Here is an 18,417-nt window from a genome sequence, read left to right on the forward strand (position 1 = left end):
TCCTATGCCTCTCTGGTGCCTGGTTCAGTATTATAGCATCCATCCATTGGCCATCTGGAAACATTTCTCCATTCACCACGAGGTAGGGGAATTGCTGAAGAAGGTAGAATAGGTGCAGTCCAGTCCGGGACTTGACTGGGAGATGCTCCTAGAAATTGAAACAAGTCCGGGATGTGAGATGGGGTGTGGAGCACGAATGTGGAACCATCTTTTTGGCTCTGTAGGTGCAACAGCAATCCCCAGCTCTAGTTTGCACCGGATTGGCAAAGTTTGTCCAGCAGAGGTCTCACAAGGCACCACATTTGAAGAGTCCAGCGAGACAGGTCTGGAAGGATCTGTATGGAGGCCCCATTGAAATCAATTGTACCTTTGGCCCAGGCAGCACACAGAATATCTTCCTTCACTCTTAAAAAAATGCACTCTGTAAAGGGTGTCAGGAGACTTTGTTGAGCCTGCACGCTATGTACCCTGTCTATTTCACACAGTCGACGGACGATCCAAGAGGAAGTTAAAAATCGCAAGCACTAGCTTTTAGGTCTATGCCAGTCATGGCCTCCAGGATACCGCAGATCTTAAGATTGTCTTGATGTAAGTCCAAGGCTAAAAGCTGTTCTGCAGTTTCACCGTGGACAGAAAGATTTAGGTTGCTTCATCCCCTGTATTGGAAGCCATGAGAGACATCTGGGGTCCTTCCCCACCCCCACTCATGCACGATACCCAGCGCGTGCACGAGTGAGAAAACTACCAACATGATCAAGGGGGATATACATGGCCGTCGGGTGACCCTTGCCTCTCTCTACGCCACTAACCTCTTTCTTATTGCCACCTTGGCTACCTGGATTCATTTTAGGGATTCCAACGAAATACTCTCATGCATGTTTAGACAGAGATCTTGGGACTGCTGGCAGTTTTGTGCTCCCTCCCATACCCCCTCTTTAGGGATGTCCATTGCCCCCCCTGTGGTCAGGAGTCTCGGGCCATACGGGGATAGGGCCTTGCTCTTTTGTTTTTTTTCTGTGTTTCTCTTTTTTTTAATTGTTTTTCTGTATACTTGATATCTGTGTCGTGTTTTTTGTTTATTTTGTGAGTTTGATACTTTCATTGGGGGTTAGACAGGTTGTCTGTTGTTTTTATGTTTTTACCTTTCTTGCATAAAATTGTTAAGTCCTTCTAAGGCAAGGGGTGGGAATGTTTCAACAGGATTTGGTTTGATTTTTGTTCTGATTAAATGGTACATTTGCCGTTATGTTTGGGCTGTCCTTCTTTTGTTTTTATGCATTTTACTGTATTTGGCACGTGGTTGTCTGCCTGTTGACTTCTTGCCCTGCCTTTTATATGTAAATACAAAAAAATAATTAAAAAAAAGTAATAGTGGGGTACAGAAGTGAATACCAAACCCCCAATCTGTCACTCTATGAGGACATATGGCAGCATTTGGAGAAAAGGAATGAAATAGCACAAGGATTTGGGGAAAGAGAATGTACAAAGTAAGGGGAATAAAATAAAGTAAAATAAGCAAATGTGATCTTAAGTGAGGACACTAGATGGCCCTAGAATACCTTATAATAGTGGCTATAGATATGCAGATTTTTTTTAAATGTATTAATAGTTGTCTACAGCAGCCTTTCTCAACTGAGGTGCCAAAACACCCTGGGGAGCCATCTGGGTTTGTCAGGGGTGCCATCAAAAATGAATAAAAATTGTTAAAAATGTCAGCAAACCGGACTGTGGATCCAGGGTAAGGTATATTTTTCCCCACAAAGTTACTGGATGTTATTTTGCAATAGGACCTAATATTGCCTCCCTATGTAGTAACATATTCATTAATGGTCCATGGAGTAAAATGTACACGGATGTATTCAAGATAACTGAACCACTGTGCAGGGTCCTGATGAAGGTGAAATTATTAATATGCCACGATAGAGTGGGAAAGGGTTAGACCCTCTACCAAGACTTAATTGCTGTTTGTGTCCCAGTTGGAGAGATTCACTCTTAAGCAACATTGTGCTACACTGAGCCGCAAGTCTACATATTGTCTGCATGTTTTAGCAATGAGTGGATTATATAGGTTAAGTTACTGGAAAAAGGGCTTCAGCTGTGGCAAAAAAAGAACTGATTTATACCAGACATCTGGCGGCATAATGCCTGTCTATTGCTGAACTCCATTTTTTATCAACACTGCAGTCAGACTTTAAAGGGAGTATCAGCAATGGTTGGTTGATCTCAGCAAGTGTTATAATACTAAACATATAGTGCTTTTAATGTCTTTATATCTGAATCAATGACACAAAAATGGAGACTCCAATAAACCAATAGAGATTGTGTGACAAAAAGTGAAAACACCAAATTAGATGAGTTACAATACATGAAATAGCCTTTTATTAATATCATATTAAAGTACGCTAACTGGATGACAATTCGTTTGTTAAGGCACTGTGTATCATAAACAATTTTCTTTTCTTTTTTGCCATGTTCACCTCTTTTTAATCCTTCTTTGTGTCTGTGCTGCTGATCTCCTCCAGCCACTTTGGGCCATACTTGGATTGGCTTTCTGATAGTGATAGTGATGATCCATGCCTAGACAATGTGTGTTGGCATGACTGCTTGTAGTCTCCATTGGAAGCACATAGCAGATTGACAGCGCAAGAGCATGAGTGGTAGACAGCTGTCACTCCATAACAGGAAGTGCTTAAACAAGGAACTTCATGGCAGGGTCATCAGGTATTAAAAAGACTGAAAACAACTTTTGAAACTACATGAATCTATTATCATTTATATGAGATTTTAGTGATTGGGTTTAGATCTACTTTCATTTTTTTTTTATTATAAACGTCATGAACCATTCATATTTTACTTTATACGGGTCCCAATTGTTTTCATTGTCTATATACTAAAATCAGAACAAACAATGTTTGTCAAGAACAGCACTGAAAAATCACAAGAATTTTAACTTTATTCCAACAATATCTCATTCTCTAGTAACAAACCACTGCCTGTATACGGTATAACCTCTACATCTATTATTAATTAAAAACAATTGTGGACCGGTCGGTTTTTATGTTAGAGTTTATTGGCATCCTGTTCCTCCAATGGCAGTGCTCTTATCTGTCATAGTCTTTTGGGGCATTCAAAAACAGTGGGTTAACCACAAATGAAGTGCAAAGAGCATAAGCCTATTACTATAATGAAAGAGAGACAACTCCAACCAATAGTAGGATCAACAAAATTGAGGACACAAAGTCCCAGGAGAGATTTGACTAAGTGTAGTATGTACTGTATATTACAAAGCTGTGTTTATCTACGTCTGTGAAGGTTCTCATTCATCTGGGTCATGGTATATCTGTAAAAAGTAAGTCAAGGCAACTGGACTTGCTGTATTTTTCTTGAAGACGTTTCACTGGTCATCCAACCAGCTTTCTCAATTCAGAATGACTTGTACAAAAATTCTCTGGGAATAAAAGAGAATTTTTGTACAAGTCATTCTGAATAGATCTGGGGGAACCGTAACCACGGGATAGGAGCTCAACATAGAGCCCCTAGAGCAGACGAAGAACGTCCATTCTTCGTCTGCTCTGTGCGATCACTGAGACTGTGGCGCTGTAATCACTGTAATCAGAAACTGTGACAGAAACTGCCTGCGTACTATGTACCGGTTCGCCTTATACGGTAATCATGTGTTTGCAAGGATGTGTCACATACAAAACATCTAAAAGTATATAAACGTATCATAGGAATATGTATAATTATAATATATGGTATATGTCTTTAAGATACATGAACATATATAAATATAAGAATATGTACAAAAAAGAATAAAAATATATAGCACACAATAGTGATGTAAATATACAATTGCTTATTTGTTTTACCAGTGCTAAAAGTATAAGACCAGTATAAGTATAAGATGAGTGATAGAGTCTCCAGGCCCAAATCAAAGCCTAACCCTAATTAGCATATCTTAAGCAGTTGAATCAAACGTTTTTTTTTGTTCTGGAAAAAGGGTTTAAACCAAATAAATACAAGCTGAGCACTGCACATACCCTGGTAGTGTAATATAGTTCATCCTAAAGGTGCCCATACACCTTACGACCATCGCAAGACTTTTGTCTTGCGATGGTCGTATGCTTCTTGAAAGCCCGTACGATCTGCCCACCTTGGACGGGCAGATCGTACTTGCGATCATCGAAAGCCCGCCCCGCTGAGTGGCGGCCTTCCGATGACGGCAATGCAGAACGGGCAGTGTGCGCGTGCGCACACCGGCCCGTTCCGCAGCTATCGGGCGAGCAGGCTAGAAACCCGCCGAGAATCATACGATTCTCGGCGGGTTTTCGAACATGTTGGCTCGACAAAAGACGTGCGACCGTACAGTAGAAACGGTCGCACGTCTTACTTCACACTGCTCGATTCTCGTACGATCGCGGGATTTCGCCCGATTCTCGTATGAGAATCGAGCAGTGTATGGGCACCTTTAGACCGTGACAGTTACTTTTACTGGACAGCTTGGCCTGTTAAATAAAGCAGCTCAATCATGGGTTTACTGTCAGGATCAACAGGGAATAAAACTATGCCATGCGCAATCAGAAAAACAAAACTGTTATGTAAATGCTTTTTAGAGGTTGCTTCACATAGTCTATGTAATTTTCTTTGACTTTATTTTTAAAGTACCTGAAGTTGTCTTTATATTAACTTGCCCTTGAACTGCCTACTCAGACAAGGAGCAGTTTTAATTGACAGCTGAATAAAATGATTATGATTAAACAAGGACCTCTGAGAGATGGCATTGACAGGTCAGTGACCTTAGTTTTCTCTGCTACAGTTAAAGAACAACTCCAGTTTAATGTTATTAACGCTTTCCGTGGGGCTATCCCCACACTGCAAGGGTTAAAAGGGAACTATGGGCCAATCTTTTTTTGCCATAGTTCTCTTCAGGGTCACAGGAGGACATATACTCATGTCCTCCTGTGACCCAAAACTCAACATATAGCGGGCTATTGGCTGCTATATGCTGAGAGTGCAGTGCCGTGCTGCAGCCGGGACAGATACTGACAATATTGTCGGGATACACCCCACTGTCTGATTGACAGCTGGCTCTGCCTGCTGTGCCCACCCCCTCCCCATCCATCTCTCTTTCTCAAGTCAGCACTGGAGGAACGGAGAGGGGAATCCCTGTGGGGAGTGGTGACTGACAGTCACTGCTCTCTGCAGGGAGAAGATCGGAAACTCAGTGATCAGCAGTATGTGATTGCTTAGTTCCAGGTCAATAGAGCCGACCTGTGACAGCTTCAGTGTCAGTGTGGTTTAGTGCAGGTTGCACATTAAATAGACTATATGGGCATTTGGTTTATTTTATATACTCCAAATACCACTGAAATGCTAAAGATGCAATGGTAGTCATACAGAAGAGAGTTTTGGATCTAGTCACTGTGTACTGGCTCCTTGGTGTCATATGAACTCATACATACAGTCAGACTGTTACCCTATAAGGAGCGTTTTGTACTGGTATGTGATGAAACTCTTAGAAACTAACACCTTATATGACATTTCTTTTCTTTACATACTCTTACGACTTTATCATTTCTGGCAGGTGACCTTTGGATTTTTTCTGCTTCTGGTACATTTAAGTGATAGTACATAATGTCTTATACAAAGCAGTACAAAGATCAATGATGTTCAGTGACCTATAACACACCTCCAAGCTATCCCTATATTGATTAGAATGGCACTAGTTCTCTATGTGCTAATATTTTGTACAGAGTTTGGACTACAATATATATATATATATATGTTATAAATGCTCACAAATTTAGATCGGATCAAAAGGTTCCGTACTTATATCTGCCGCCTGGCCTGATTCAATAACTGACGAGTATGACTCCCATCTTCAAGTCCCTGAAGCGTTGCCTGGGGTTGGGTGATGAATTTGTTCGCAACCCTGCTCTCATCTGTCTGCCCTGCCCTCCTTCTGTTTTTTTCCCCCCAGCTTACCTCACCTCTTCTCTTGTTTTTTTGTTTTCCACTCTTTTTCTTGTATATTGAAATAGGCATTTTTATCATAGTCACTTAACCACATACATTACATATATATACATACATATACATACATATATACACATATACATATATACACAGACACATACATATACACACACACACACACACACTATATAACTAAAAGTATTGGGACACCGGCCTTTACACGCACATGAACTTTAATGGCATCCCAGTCTTAGTCCGTAAGGTTCGATATTAAGTTGGCCCACCCTTTGCAGCTATAACAGTCGTCCACAAGGTTTAGGAGTGTGTCTATGGGAAGGTTTGACCATTCTCCCAGAGGCGCATTTGTGAGGTCAGGTACTGATGTTGGACGAGAAGGCCTGGCTCGCAGTCTCCGCTCTAATTCATCTCAAAGGTGTTCTATCGGGTTGAGGTCAGGACTCTGTGCACACCAGTAAAGTTCCTCCACCCCAAACTCGCTCATCCATGTCTTTATGGACCTTTGTGCACTGGTGCTCGGTCATGTTGAAACAGGAAGGGGCCATCCCCAAACGGTTCCCACAAAGTTGGGAGCACGAAATTGTCCAAAATGTCTTGGTATGCTGATACCTTAAGAGTTCCCTTCACTGAATCTAAGGTGCCAAGCCCAACCCCTGAAAAACTTGCCAACTTTTATTAAATGAAAAGTACACAAAACAATGTGATTACCCTGGGGTTCTTTAGCATTTCTTGCACAGGAACACATGCACATCCAGCCTCCTAGCTTTGCAATTGCAGCAACGCTGCTCCGGCCTTAGACCTGTCTGTTCCTTCTGTTTAACAAACACCTTTCCCACACGGGCTGTATCCAAACCGCCTGCCACACAGGCTGGTTCCAGGGTGGAGCCCTCCTGACTCCTGCACAGAGACCTCCTCTGTCTCCCAGGTGGAATCCTGAACATTAACCAGCATTCTCCTCATAAGGGCTGTGCACAGGTGCACAACCACTCGGTCCTGGTCACTACTAAAGTCTGGACCCAGGATTGGAGATTCAATCCCTCCCAATGCTCTTTGAAACCTCCCAGTTCTCCCAGAACCCAAGACAAATCCATAAAACCTGGAAAGAACTGCAAAGCCAGCTCTTTCCCAGTAAATGTTTGAGCTTTCTGGAACTGCTCAGCACCCCTGGCTGAGAGTCCTGGGTGACTATATTGCCAAATGACACCATGGCATTGCCACGTACTGCCACAATATATATATATATTTAGCTTTAAACGTAAACTACAGCAAACACATAGTTTGTATTATTATTTTAACATTTACATGTGAGCCATTTTAATGATGCTTTCATATATCATATACTTGTTACTCCATACTTTGATGTCTGTATTTCTGTATTACCCTCATTGGGAGGGTAATAGACACAGACTTAGACATTATAACATTACAGGAGGACCTGGATAAAATTGGGGAGTGGGCATTAATATGGCAGATGAGGTTTAATGTCGATAAATGCAAAGTAATGCACTTTGGAAATAAAAATAAACAAATGGGTTATACAATTATGGGTATGCCGCTAGGGAAGTCAGAAATGGAGAAGCATTTGGGGGTCATTGTAGACCACAAACTGAAGGGTAGCTTGCAGTGCCAGGCTGCTGTAAACAAAGCTAGTAGGGTCTTGTCCTGTATTAAGAAGGGGATGTATTGCAGGGACAAGTCTATAATTTTGCCACTTTATAGATCATTGGTTTGACCTCATCTGGAGTACGCGGTCCAGTTTTGGTCACCAGTACTAAGAAAAGATGTCCTTGAGCTGGAAAGAGTCCAGCGGAGGGCAACCAAACTAATTAGGGGTATGGAGGACCAGAGCTATGAGACGAGGCTACTAAATTTAAACATGCTCACATTGGAGGCGAGGAGATTAATGGGGGATTATAATTTCCATGTACAAGATGTTCAATGGTGGCAGCAACATTAGCAACAAACTATTTAAAATTAACTCCACTACAAAAACTAGAGGCCACCACCTAAAATTGGTGGAAAAAAAATTCCAGCACAAGGGGCGAAGGGGGTTCTTCACAGTTAGAGCGGTTACAGTCTGAAACTCACTCCCACAGATTTCAGCTAAGAATGTGGAATTGTTCAAGAAACTTTTGGATGATTTCCTAAGGGACCGTAATATAGAGGGCTACAAGTACTCCTAAGAATGAGATCCTAATAGGTTGGACTTGATGGACTAATGTCTTTATTCAACCTCAAATACTATGTAACTATGTAACTATACATAGATTTGTAAATGTTCTCTCTTGAGGATTAGTAATATTGTTGGTATCCCTGATAAATGATTGCTGAGAGCCACGTAGAAAATCTGTCATATTCTAAACAATCTGAAAGATTTATAATGAGAGAAAAGAACGGCAAAGCACAATGTTCACGCTAGAATTGCAAATTTGAAGAAGTTATCATTATATGCCGGAAGCTGGACTGTGCCCAAAATGTAATTAAATTATAAAGGAAAAATGAGGCTGGAAAACAGACTGCTTAAATTGATATTGTAGATTACAAAAGCATACATTAACCAGTTGACATCCGCGGTGTTAAACCCCCTTCCCATCGAGGCCATTTTTCAGTATTTAGCGCTGCGGTACGGGGACAAAGAAAAAACGAGCACATATAGACGATCGACAGGCTATAGAGCCGCCGATCGTCGATATGTGAAACACCCGGTAACGGGTGTTTGCATTGGTCGGGTCTTGAGACGGCAACCCGCCAATGCTGCAGTGCCGTCCGTCCGTTTTTTTACAACGGGCGGACGGCAACTCGTTAAAAAAAATCAGAAACGTAGAAGTAACAAACAAGGATATACGATAAATTATAGGCCATATTAGTGGTGCACCGAGTACAACAGTAGGTAGGGAGATGCGAGGTAAGTGGGTGGCACCACACCCCTATAACTGATAAAGACAAGCAAGCATGGGCTGCAATTGAGCAGGGTTTTTTTTCAAGGTGCCAAAAAATACATACAGCTACAGGTGTAAAGTATAAATATAAAACCTTCTTTATTTCTTATAACAAGGTAAAAAAAAATATTAAGACACATATAAAGGCCATATCAAATAAATAATCTACCACATAAGGCAATGTTATACTGACTGATGTAGTCCCATTAACTGACAACAGACTGCAAATGCAAGACACTAGTCCCAATAGACCCGTGTCTCTAACCAACTGGCCAGTGGTATTTCTTCGGCTAGCCAATGATGGGGCCCAAGGTGCAATTGGTGAAGTAATCTGACAAACAGTAGTGCAGTGGCTAGCGGCCTCTCACCCTTCCTGTAGTGGAGATGGCGGCTTCTGGGTTGGTCAGTGAGAAGGGACAGCCCTCACCTTCTCCACTTTCTGGTTCTTCGCAGCGGTTTCAGATTAGATGCACCACTAGTAATGATCCTGGATGTCAGTGACTCTGGGCTCTGGCAGCAGCTGAAATCTCCACCATGGCGCCTGTTCATTCTCACAGGGCCGCAGGTCGCTTTCTCCACACAAATCGAGCAGTACCCAAGGTCGCAATGTAAAGCAATTGTTCTCTAGCCAGGGAATATGTAGTGTCTTCTCCTCTATAGCAGTTGTCACACAAGAGATTCACAAGCAATAGCGTTGCTACAGTCTCTCAATGACAGGGTTAACAGGTCTCTCTGAAACATCTGCTAGCTTGCCACATGCTGGAATGCCTGGGCTCTTCTATGCACACCCAGTTCATTATCTTCTCTTCTCCACAGCTCACTGGGAATTGTAGTTTAAGTCACTCCATTCTGTGCATTCCTTCCTCAGCTGTGGACTTCAATTCCCATACGTTTCTGCTGCAGGGATCCCAGGCAGCAGCAACAATGAATTCTTAAAGGAGAGAATTCTGTACCTGGGCTACACTCTCCCCCTACTGAAATGCTTGTGTCCACACAAAGTGGACATTTGTACTCACAAATGTCATCACAAGAGATTTACAATACTGTCAGAAAGCCAGAGCCAGAGTTGGAGCCAGAATTCTTTCACGGCAGTTTGCGCATGCGCATAGTGCAGCTAATAGAGTTGTATCACGTGCAGCGTCTCTGCGTAAACGTGCGCGTTGTGCGCGTGTTCGTGCGCACGGGCCCGCGCCGACATGTTGTTTGAGTTTCTGGCGCCCTCTGGGCTATATAGGGCTGTGGCTAACAAACCTCCTTTGCTATCACATTGTCAGCTTCCCTGTGTCCCTGTATCCTGTTCCTGAATTGCTTCTGTTTCTAACTCGGCTTGGCTTGACTCTTCTGCTTCTCTCCAGTGATTGACCCTTGGCTTGTTCTTGACGATTCTCCTGCTTACCCCCTGTACTGTGTTGCCTGCACGTTGATGACCTCGGCCTGTCCTGACTACTCTGCAATCCTTGCCTGCTGGACTTACAACTCTCTCTGTTACTCCTGCTCATCGGTTGCAGCTACTACTGGCACTCCTGTCCCTCTGTGCCCCTGTGCCCGTGTATCCATCCAGGTGCCCCAGGACCAGAGAAGTGAGAAGGGCCGCCCTCAACATCTAAGATTCTCCTAAGGTACGTGACAAATACATTTATATACAAAGGGATTACATCAAACATCCACCATTATATCTTTACTGCTAGCAGACAAACTAAGCTTTTGACATATACTGGCAACTTCAACAGCTTCACTTGCTATTGTACAGTGGTACAGGAACACAGGGAAAAGACTTACAGCACTGCTGAGCAGAAAACACATTTCAGGCTGAGGCACATGTAGAAGCAGGTAGATGGAAAAGAGCAGACACATGAGAACTGGAGTGTGGGAACTCTAAGGGTCCATTCACACCACATGCATTGGGGCTGCGCTGGCCATTGTTTCCAGTACAGCCCCAACTCAAGACAAGGCAATTTGCCTTGCCTGGAATGGGCACAATTCAAACCACCACGTTGCAGTGGGGTGGTGTGCACTGAAAAAAAGTACAGTATGCCTTACTCATACTTTTTTGCAGTGCAGCAGGATGTAACGTGGAACAACTACCTTGCACCCTGCTGTGCCCATATAATTGAATTCAATAAAGTTATTTTTAAAAAAAGTACACAGTGCGATGTGCCAGGATCGGTGCATAAACACTTTGTCAGGCACCGCACACTAGCCACTGTGCATTTTGCACAGAAGCAGGTGTGAATGGACCCTTAAGCAGTGCAACAATGCAGGCAGTTCAGACAAACTCACAGCACACAAGTGAATGCAATGGTGAGTCTCAAGCAATATCCACCGGAACACACTGGGAACTCTGAGGATAGCAGGAACACTGAAAACAACAGCGCAGGAAACACAGAGAATTACACCCAACATACAGAACTACTGCTCCTATGCAGTGTCCATGCTGTACATACAAAATAAGAATATATGTTGAGTGCTGTCTATATACCGCTCTGTATAATACTTTACTTCCTAGTGAACAGTGTGTAATAATAACTAACTCCTTCCAAGTGTATACTGGTAGCCCACATTATTTATACAGAGGCACCAGAGAGCAGTGATTAGTGCCATGTAAATTGTAATCTACACAGACTGGGATAATTTGTATAAAGAAGATGTACGCCAATCTGTATCTTGTATTTATTTGTTCCTTTTTATGTAATCCCATATGTATTATAAAATAAGACTACAGGAAGTAAAATGGCTTTTTGGTTTTCCCCCTAGTTCCAGATTAAATTAAAGATGTGTAAAATAATGTGTCACAATAATAAACTAGAATTCTAAGTAGTAGAAGTGGGTATAGGTAACAGTATGTGTGCATGTGAGTGTAAAACTTTACTTTAAGATGGCAATACAGAAAATTGTAACTTTTCCCCCCAAGACTTTAAAATTATGGTCATGAGATTCCACCACAATGCTGGTATGAGTAGCAGCAAGTACAGGCAGTTATAAATACACAACTTACCTGCACATGCAGAGCATCCTATTATTTACTTTAGCCAACAGCAGTTAGAAACCACTAGTCACAATTTGTAAAATTTCAGGTTGCAATAAAATGACAATGGTACCCCGGAGCAGCAAAATGGCATCTAAAATGAATCATGTGCAGGAGTTGAAAAAGCTATCTATCCGGTCTATAATAACATGGCGACGCTACCGCTCCTGACGCTCATAGGCTTAGGTAGAATAGTGGCAGTAACCCGCACATGCGTAGTATCAAGGGAATTATTACATTGATTTGCTACTGTGCCCTATGCGGCTTAATGTGGCCATTTTGGCTTAGACTAAAGACGCGTTGCCATGTTATTGCAGAACTCGCATGCATGCACTACTGTTTTCAACTGCACTGCAAAGCATATAGGTGTTGCGGTACTGTGCGTTGCAGCATGGCTGAGTGTATTGCGGCAGAGAGGTGCATTTGGGGTGCCATTCAAATTAATGTCAATGCAACGCACCTGAGGAACTGTAATGCACAGTGGGTGCACTGCACTGTATTGTGCCTTAATCGCTTGGAACCGTGTGATTAACACACGGCATTAGTGTGAACAGGCCCTAAGTGTTAACTGAAGCTAAGAAAAATCAGGTCTCCTGCCCAAAAACTACACATTCTGTGGCAGGAAAAGCAGCCCCATATATGTATTACATCTGTGTGTTTAGTTGTGTGCCTTGAGTCTCGGCTTCAACAATCCTTATTGGTATCAAATGCTTTGCCAAATCTCAGTAGATTACATCTATTAACTTACCATGATCAAGTGCCAGTTACAACCTAACAAAACAATGTAATTAGGAAGGCCTTGCTGGTTCCTAATGAAAATATGTTGCCAATTTGGTAAATTTATTTTCAGCAATTTGTTTATATATTACTGTACATAGAGTTCCTACAAATATTTCACTACCACATACCAAATGTAACTGGTGGTGTTATGGTTATTTGTAAAGCCCTCCTTCTATGTAAAGCCCTCCTTTTAATACTCAATTTTCTTTGTAATAAAAAACAGTATTTAAAAAGGTAAAAAAGTATACAAAAAAAGGAATTATTAAATGACAAACATAATTTAAGCCATTTATTTATTTTATTTTTGTGTAAGTCAATGCTGATACAAAGAGAGTCCTAACCATCCCACCAAATTATAAAAATAGTACTTAGATCACAAATATAGGAAGATCACTATTTTTAGAATTTTGATCATGATGGTTCTATTTTTTACAGTGTAGTGTATACATTTGATCAGTGTAGTGTATACATTTGATCAGTTTTATATTTACATTTTTACAATTCCTTGAAATATTTTTTTCTTTTTTTGTGGCTTGCTTTTTTGTGTTGAGCAACTATATGCCTTTTTTGTACTTGATGTTGTTATGCTCATTACATGAAAATCTAGCTTTGTGGGTTAAACTAGTTATCTGTAACCAAACACCAATGATGGTCACATCCTCCTCCCAGGTAGGTGTAGTCTCAGTCTTGTACTTTGTGCTGTAGGAAGCAGTAACAAAGTGAGTGAGTTCTCCGTCATGGAGCTGAGCACTGCACTGTTGCTGGGCCTCGTCCTTTTAGCTTTGTTATGGAGGAAATTCTCTCGACCAAAAGGCTTCCCTCCCGGGCCCCTAGCACTGCCTGTACTGGGTAACATACTGCAAATGGACTTTGCCAATCCTTTAAAGGACCTGAGGAAGGTGAGTTTAAGTATAATAAAAACACTGAAGTATAAATAAATATATATATATATATATGTGTGTGTGTATATATATATATATATATATATATATATATATATACAGTGGCAGAACTACCGCCATAGCGTTCCATGCAGCTGCTATGGGGCCCGGTCAGGAGCAGGGCTTATAGTCCTCCCAGGCTGACCGGGGCCGTGCCAGGTTGGGAAAGGCAGGTAGGAGAGGGGGGAGAGCCCCTACAGGTCCCAGCATGAAATCTCCTGACAGGAACTACAAATCCCAGTGTGAACCACACATCCCATTTCTGTCCTCTCCTGACAGGGCTACACATCCCGGCGTGAACAACACATCCCAGCATGCCCCCTCCTGACAGGGCTACACATCCCGGCGTGAACAACACATTCCAGCATGCCCTCTCCTAACAGGGACTACACATCCCAGCATGAACCACACATCTCAGCATGCCCTCTCCTGACAGGGACTACACACCACAGCATGAACCACACATCCCTGCTGACAAAGACTACATATCCCATCCAGACTACACATCCTAGCATAGACCACACATCCCAGCATGTCCTCTGCTGACATGGACTACACATACATCCCATCATGGACCACACATCACAGCATGGACTACACATCCCAGCATGTCCTCTGCTGACAGGGACTACATGGAATAACTTTTTTTGGTGGGGTAGATTGCGGAGGGGGCGGTTTGGGGGGCCCCATACAAAATTTTGCTATGGGCCCTATGATTTCTAGTTACGCCCCTGATAGATAGATAGAATTTTTTACAACCCTTGGTTAAGCTGTGCTGTGTCATGCTGCACAGGTCAGTTGGTGACACTGACACATATATGGATTTGTATAGTAATTTTGGTCACTTCCCAGATTGTGCTGTGAACACACGGTGGTTGATTTACTAAAGTCATAGAGACTGATCACTTTTCAAAGTGAACTTTCACTAAGCTTAATAAATAGTCACATATAAAATATTATGAATACTGCAACATGACTCAAAATATGTGCTCACTAAAAATAAATCGAGGAGAAATTATTAAAAGTGGAGCTGAGAGGATCTGGAACAGATGTCCATGGTAACCAATCAGTTTCTGTCTTTCGTTTTCTTTTACATTATGTTTTTGAATTTTCAAGAATCCAAAAAAATTAGATAGAAAAGAACAAAACAAATGCCACACAAGAAAGAATCAGTGTAGACCAGTGATCATAAGAAGAAGGGAACAGTGTATGGTAATGTAAAAGCCCCAATATGCATCTATGAGGCTAGAAAACAGGAGTGTGCCTGGGCACTATAATCTGGTGTAAGTACTTTGCTGCTTCTAGCCATGAATGATAGGTACACTTTGTATTGACTGCATTGCACACAATCTGTCATTTGCATTTTTCTCTTAGTTCTCCGAGGTGTACGGCCCAGTGTACAGCATCTACCTGGGATTTACCCCGGCTGTGGTCATCCAAGGGTTGAAAGAGCTCAAAGAGGTTCTGGTGAACAAGGGAGTGGATTTTGCAGACAGACCTCATAATAGAATAATAGAAGCCATCTCTGGTAATAGAGGTAATGTGTTTATATTCTTTAATGTCAGTGAATATTTTGATTAGATTACTGACCAGTTTGGTCACACAAATGACACAAAACTGACTTTATAAGTCAGCAGTTACATTCATTAAAAAGATGATAAAGTTGCATACAAAAGAATGCAAATTACAATTTAATCCAGATAGTGCTTAATTTTAAAAATCATAAAATGTATTTTACATATAACCAGCATGCAACATGTCCTCATATCCCATGCATAGCAGAACTCCAGTAAGAGATCTATTGCCTTGCAAAGTGTTGTCACTCAACACTATACACATAGAGAGAGAGAGAGAGAGAGAGAGAGAGAGAGAGGGGTTTCTTTTTGTACATTGTTCGAGTTTGTACATTGGAGCTATAAACCAATTATAAACATCAGATAAGAATGAGAAGTGAGTCAGAACGGACAGTAAGTATGGAATTTGTCCTAAAAACAGTGATGCCAGTTCACATTGCCAATTCACTCATGTGAACTGGGCAAGTGACCCCTCACCCCCACGCGCACCCTCAGACGGCTCCTTCAAAAAAATTTTTGAAAAGGTTAGAAAAAAAACATTTTCGGTTTTGGCCTGACATTTTATTTCATTTCGGGGTTTTTTGTTTTACTTTTTTATCACATTTTTTTATTTTAATATTTTTACTTACATTTTTATAATTTTTTATGTTATTTTTTATTTGTTATAATTTTTTCGTATTATTTGTTACTTTTTTATTTTTTAATCTTACTATCTTTTACTTTTTATCATTTTAATTATTATTTTTTCATAATTTGTATTTATTTTATAATGTTTTATCAATTTTTATATTTTTTTAAATCTAATTTTGTATTTTTTTTCACTCAACTTTATTGCTATCACACTAGCACACAGGAGCTAACAAATCCCTGTGTGATAGCATTTGGAGGTGACATGTTCTCTTTACTGAACCTGTCACCTCCAATACAGGAGTTCCAGCACAGCACTGTGCTGGAACTACTGTGACAGCTGAGAGGAAGGGATGCGAGTGCACCTCTCCCCACTCTCTCCTCCTAGCCGTTCTGAAGCTGCAGCCGGGAGGAGAGAGAAGGAGCGCAAAAAGGTGTGATCAGCGCCGCAGCGGGAGGGGTCCCAGTCCGCATCTTTACGCCCCCCCCACTGGCGCCCTCAGGCAGCTGTTTGACCTGCCTGTAGGGTAGCGCCGGCTCTGCAGGGCAGTGATGTTACTGCTACAGATGTTCCACTGGCCTGAGATTATAACCCTATAACCCTTAGCAGTGTTCAAAAAAAGTTACTGGAGAGAGAATGGGCTTCCTCTTGGGAAGTCTCATTGTGCACTCTGGTACATAAGATCCCTCTTTACCTGTTTGCTAACATATCAAGAAATCTGAACATTCACCTACTCTAGGGAACATGTAATGGACTCCACATTGCTGAATCACTGGTGGATCATATTTTCTATTACTTCCTCATCAATACAAGCTGTACTTTTGACTACTGGACTATACTAAATTACACCATTCTAACCATTCAGCTTGTTCCAGGTCTGGTGGTTGCACGCTATGGACGAGCATGGAAAGAACACAGACGCTTTACCCTGTCCACACTGCGAGACTTTGGTTTGGGCAAAAAGTCCATGGAGGAGAGAATTCACGAAGAGTGTGTATACCTAATTGAAGAATTTAGGAAGAATCAAGGTGAGATTGCATGGCACTGGCATTACTATTTATAATTCTTATTCTGATTCTTGATTGTGGTGTAATTGTGTGTAGGTTTTGTTAATAATGACTGAAATTAAATAATATTGATAAGCCGCTTTAGGTGGATTTCTTACACAAGATCACAGTGTTGTAGAGCAGAGAGGAGGCCAAAGTGTCCCAGGTTGCTAAGAGCTCTTAGCAACCTGTTGCTCTGTTCTCTGTGTCTGGTTTCCCTGCCCAGCTCGCAGACATCATCGGTTGCCAGGGAGCAACCACTTAATGACATCACGCGCACTTCACTGCTGGCACCGATCTTGGTGATCGACGCCGGCAAAGAGATGAGGGGACGTTCATCTGGTGGGATAAGGTATGCTACCGGGTTCCCTCCTCTCTCGTTAGCTGTTAGGCACTCGGTCCATGACCGACTACCTGACTTGTCAGAGAGGGGGTGACGCTAAAATGAATGCTAGTCTGATGGTGTTACCCAGTGCGAGCTGCACCCCCCACACCCTCTTGTGATGCCACTATGTACAAGTTTATTAAATATAATCATATCTGAAAGCAACAGTTTTAATCATAATTTATAAGTGTTCTGCAACATTACATGTAGGTCTACAGTAGTGATTGTATGACAAAATAGGAAATTCAAAATACATAAGTATTCATTTACATGTTGTTTATACTTATCTGACCCCATAACAACCATTCATAATTTGGAGTTGAGTTTCAGAGTTGGTGATGAGTAACCACTGCTTTTATTTCCAGATTCACTGGTTGACCCCCATTTTGTTGTTGACAATGCTGTATCCAATATAATCTGTTCCATTGTGTTTGGGAGACGTTATGACTATGATGATGCCACTTTCCGAGATATTCTTAATATGGTCCATGAAAACATGAAGATGGCCACTGGATTTTGGGCACAGGTAGGTCCATCTCTGGCTGTTCATTCATAAAGCAGTGCAAAAACCAATAAATCCTGACCAATTAAATGATAGTTTGCTAAAGTCAGATCAGATCAGCATACTGCTGCTGTCATTATTCAACTCGTCGCCACTGGCGGTTAGTTGCTAGGACCGCCTTATGTCCTAACAAACAACCACATGCAGCCAAAAGGTTGAATAATGACAGCAAACGGCAGCTGTCATTATTCAACCCTGCTGCTGCTGAAGGTTGCTAGATGCTAGGACTACCTGGTGTCCTAGCAGCTAACCAATGACTGCTGCCTCCCCAGTCCCCTCCTTTCCCAGTATTCCTATTCCTAAGTGAAGCTGCTGCCTGCCTGTCTCAGTCAGCACCCCCAGGCCCAAGTAAGTTTGTGAACAAATAAGGTGGAACCTCAGATAATGGAAAAAGGGGAAACCCCACACTATGAAATAAGGGGGAACTCTGGTTGTCTGATGTAAGGGGGGAGGGGGCTCTGAGTCCCCAGAGTCTCCCTTTACATCAGAGTCCCTACTTACATCAGTGTTTCCTCTAACATCAGAGCCCCCCCCCCCCCCAAC

The 18,417-nt window shown here is 41.9% G+C and overlaps 1 protein-coding gene across 1 annotated transcript in view; it reads left to right on the forward strand.

The window, feature by feature from the left end:
• The first annotated feature begins 13,459 nt into the window (after nucleotides 1-13,459).
• LOC108801125 (cytochrome P450 2J6-like) overlaps nucleotides 13,460-18,417 on the forward strand; it is a 12,501-nt gene continuing 7,543 nt past the window's right edge. Inside the window, exons 1-4 of the mRNA XM_018573080.1 lie at nucleotides 13,460-13,637; nucleotides 15,054-15,216; nucleotides 16,757-16,909; nucleotides 17,678-17,838. Of these exons, the coding sequence (XP_018428582.1) occupies nucleotides 13,476-13,637; nucleotides 15,054-15,216; nucleotides 16,757-16,909; nucleotides 17,678-17,838 (639 nt within the window). The 5' untranslated portion in view covers nucleotides 13,460-13,475. The remainder of the gene's footprint in view (nucleotides 13,638-15,053; nucleotides 15,217-16,756; nucleotides 16,910-17,677; nucleotides 17,839-18,417) is intronic.

Source organism: Nanorana parkeri, unplaced genomic scaffold (assembly GCF_000935625.1).
Source record: "Nanorana parkeri isolate BGI_ZX_2015 unplaced genomic scaffold, ASM93562v1 scaffold2228, whole genome shotgun sequence".
Lineage (NCBI taxonomy): Eukaryota > Metazoa > Chordata > Amphibia > Anura > Dicroglossidae > Nanorana > Nanorana parkeri.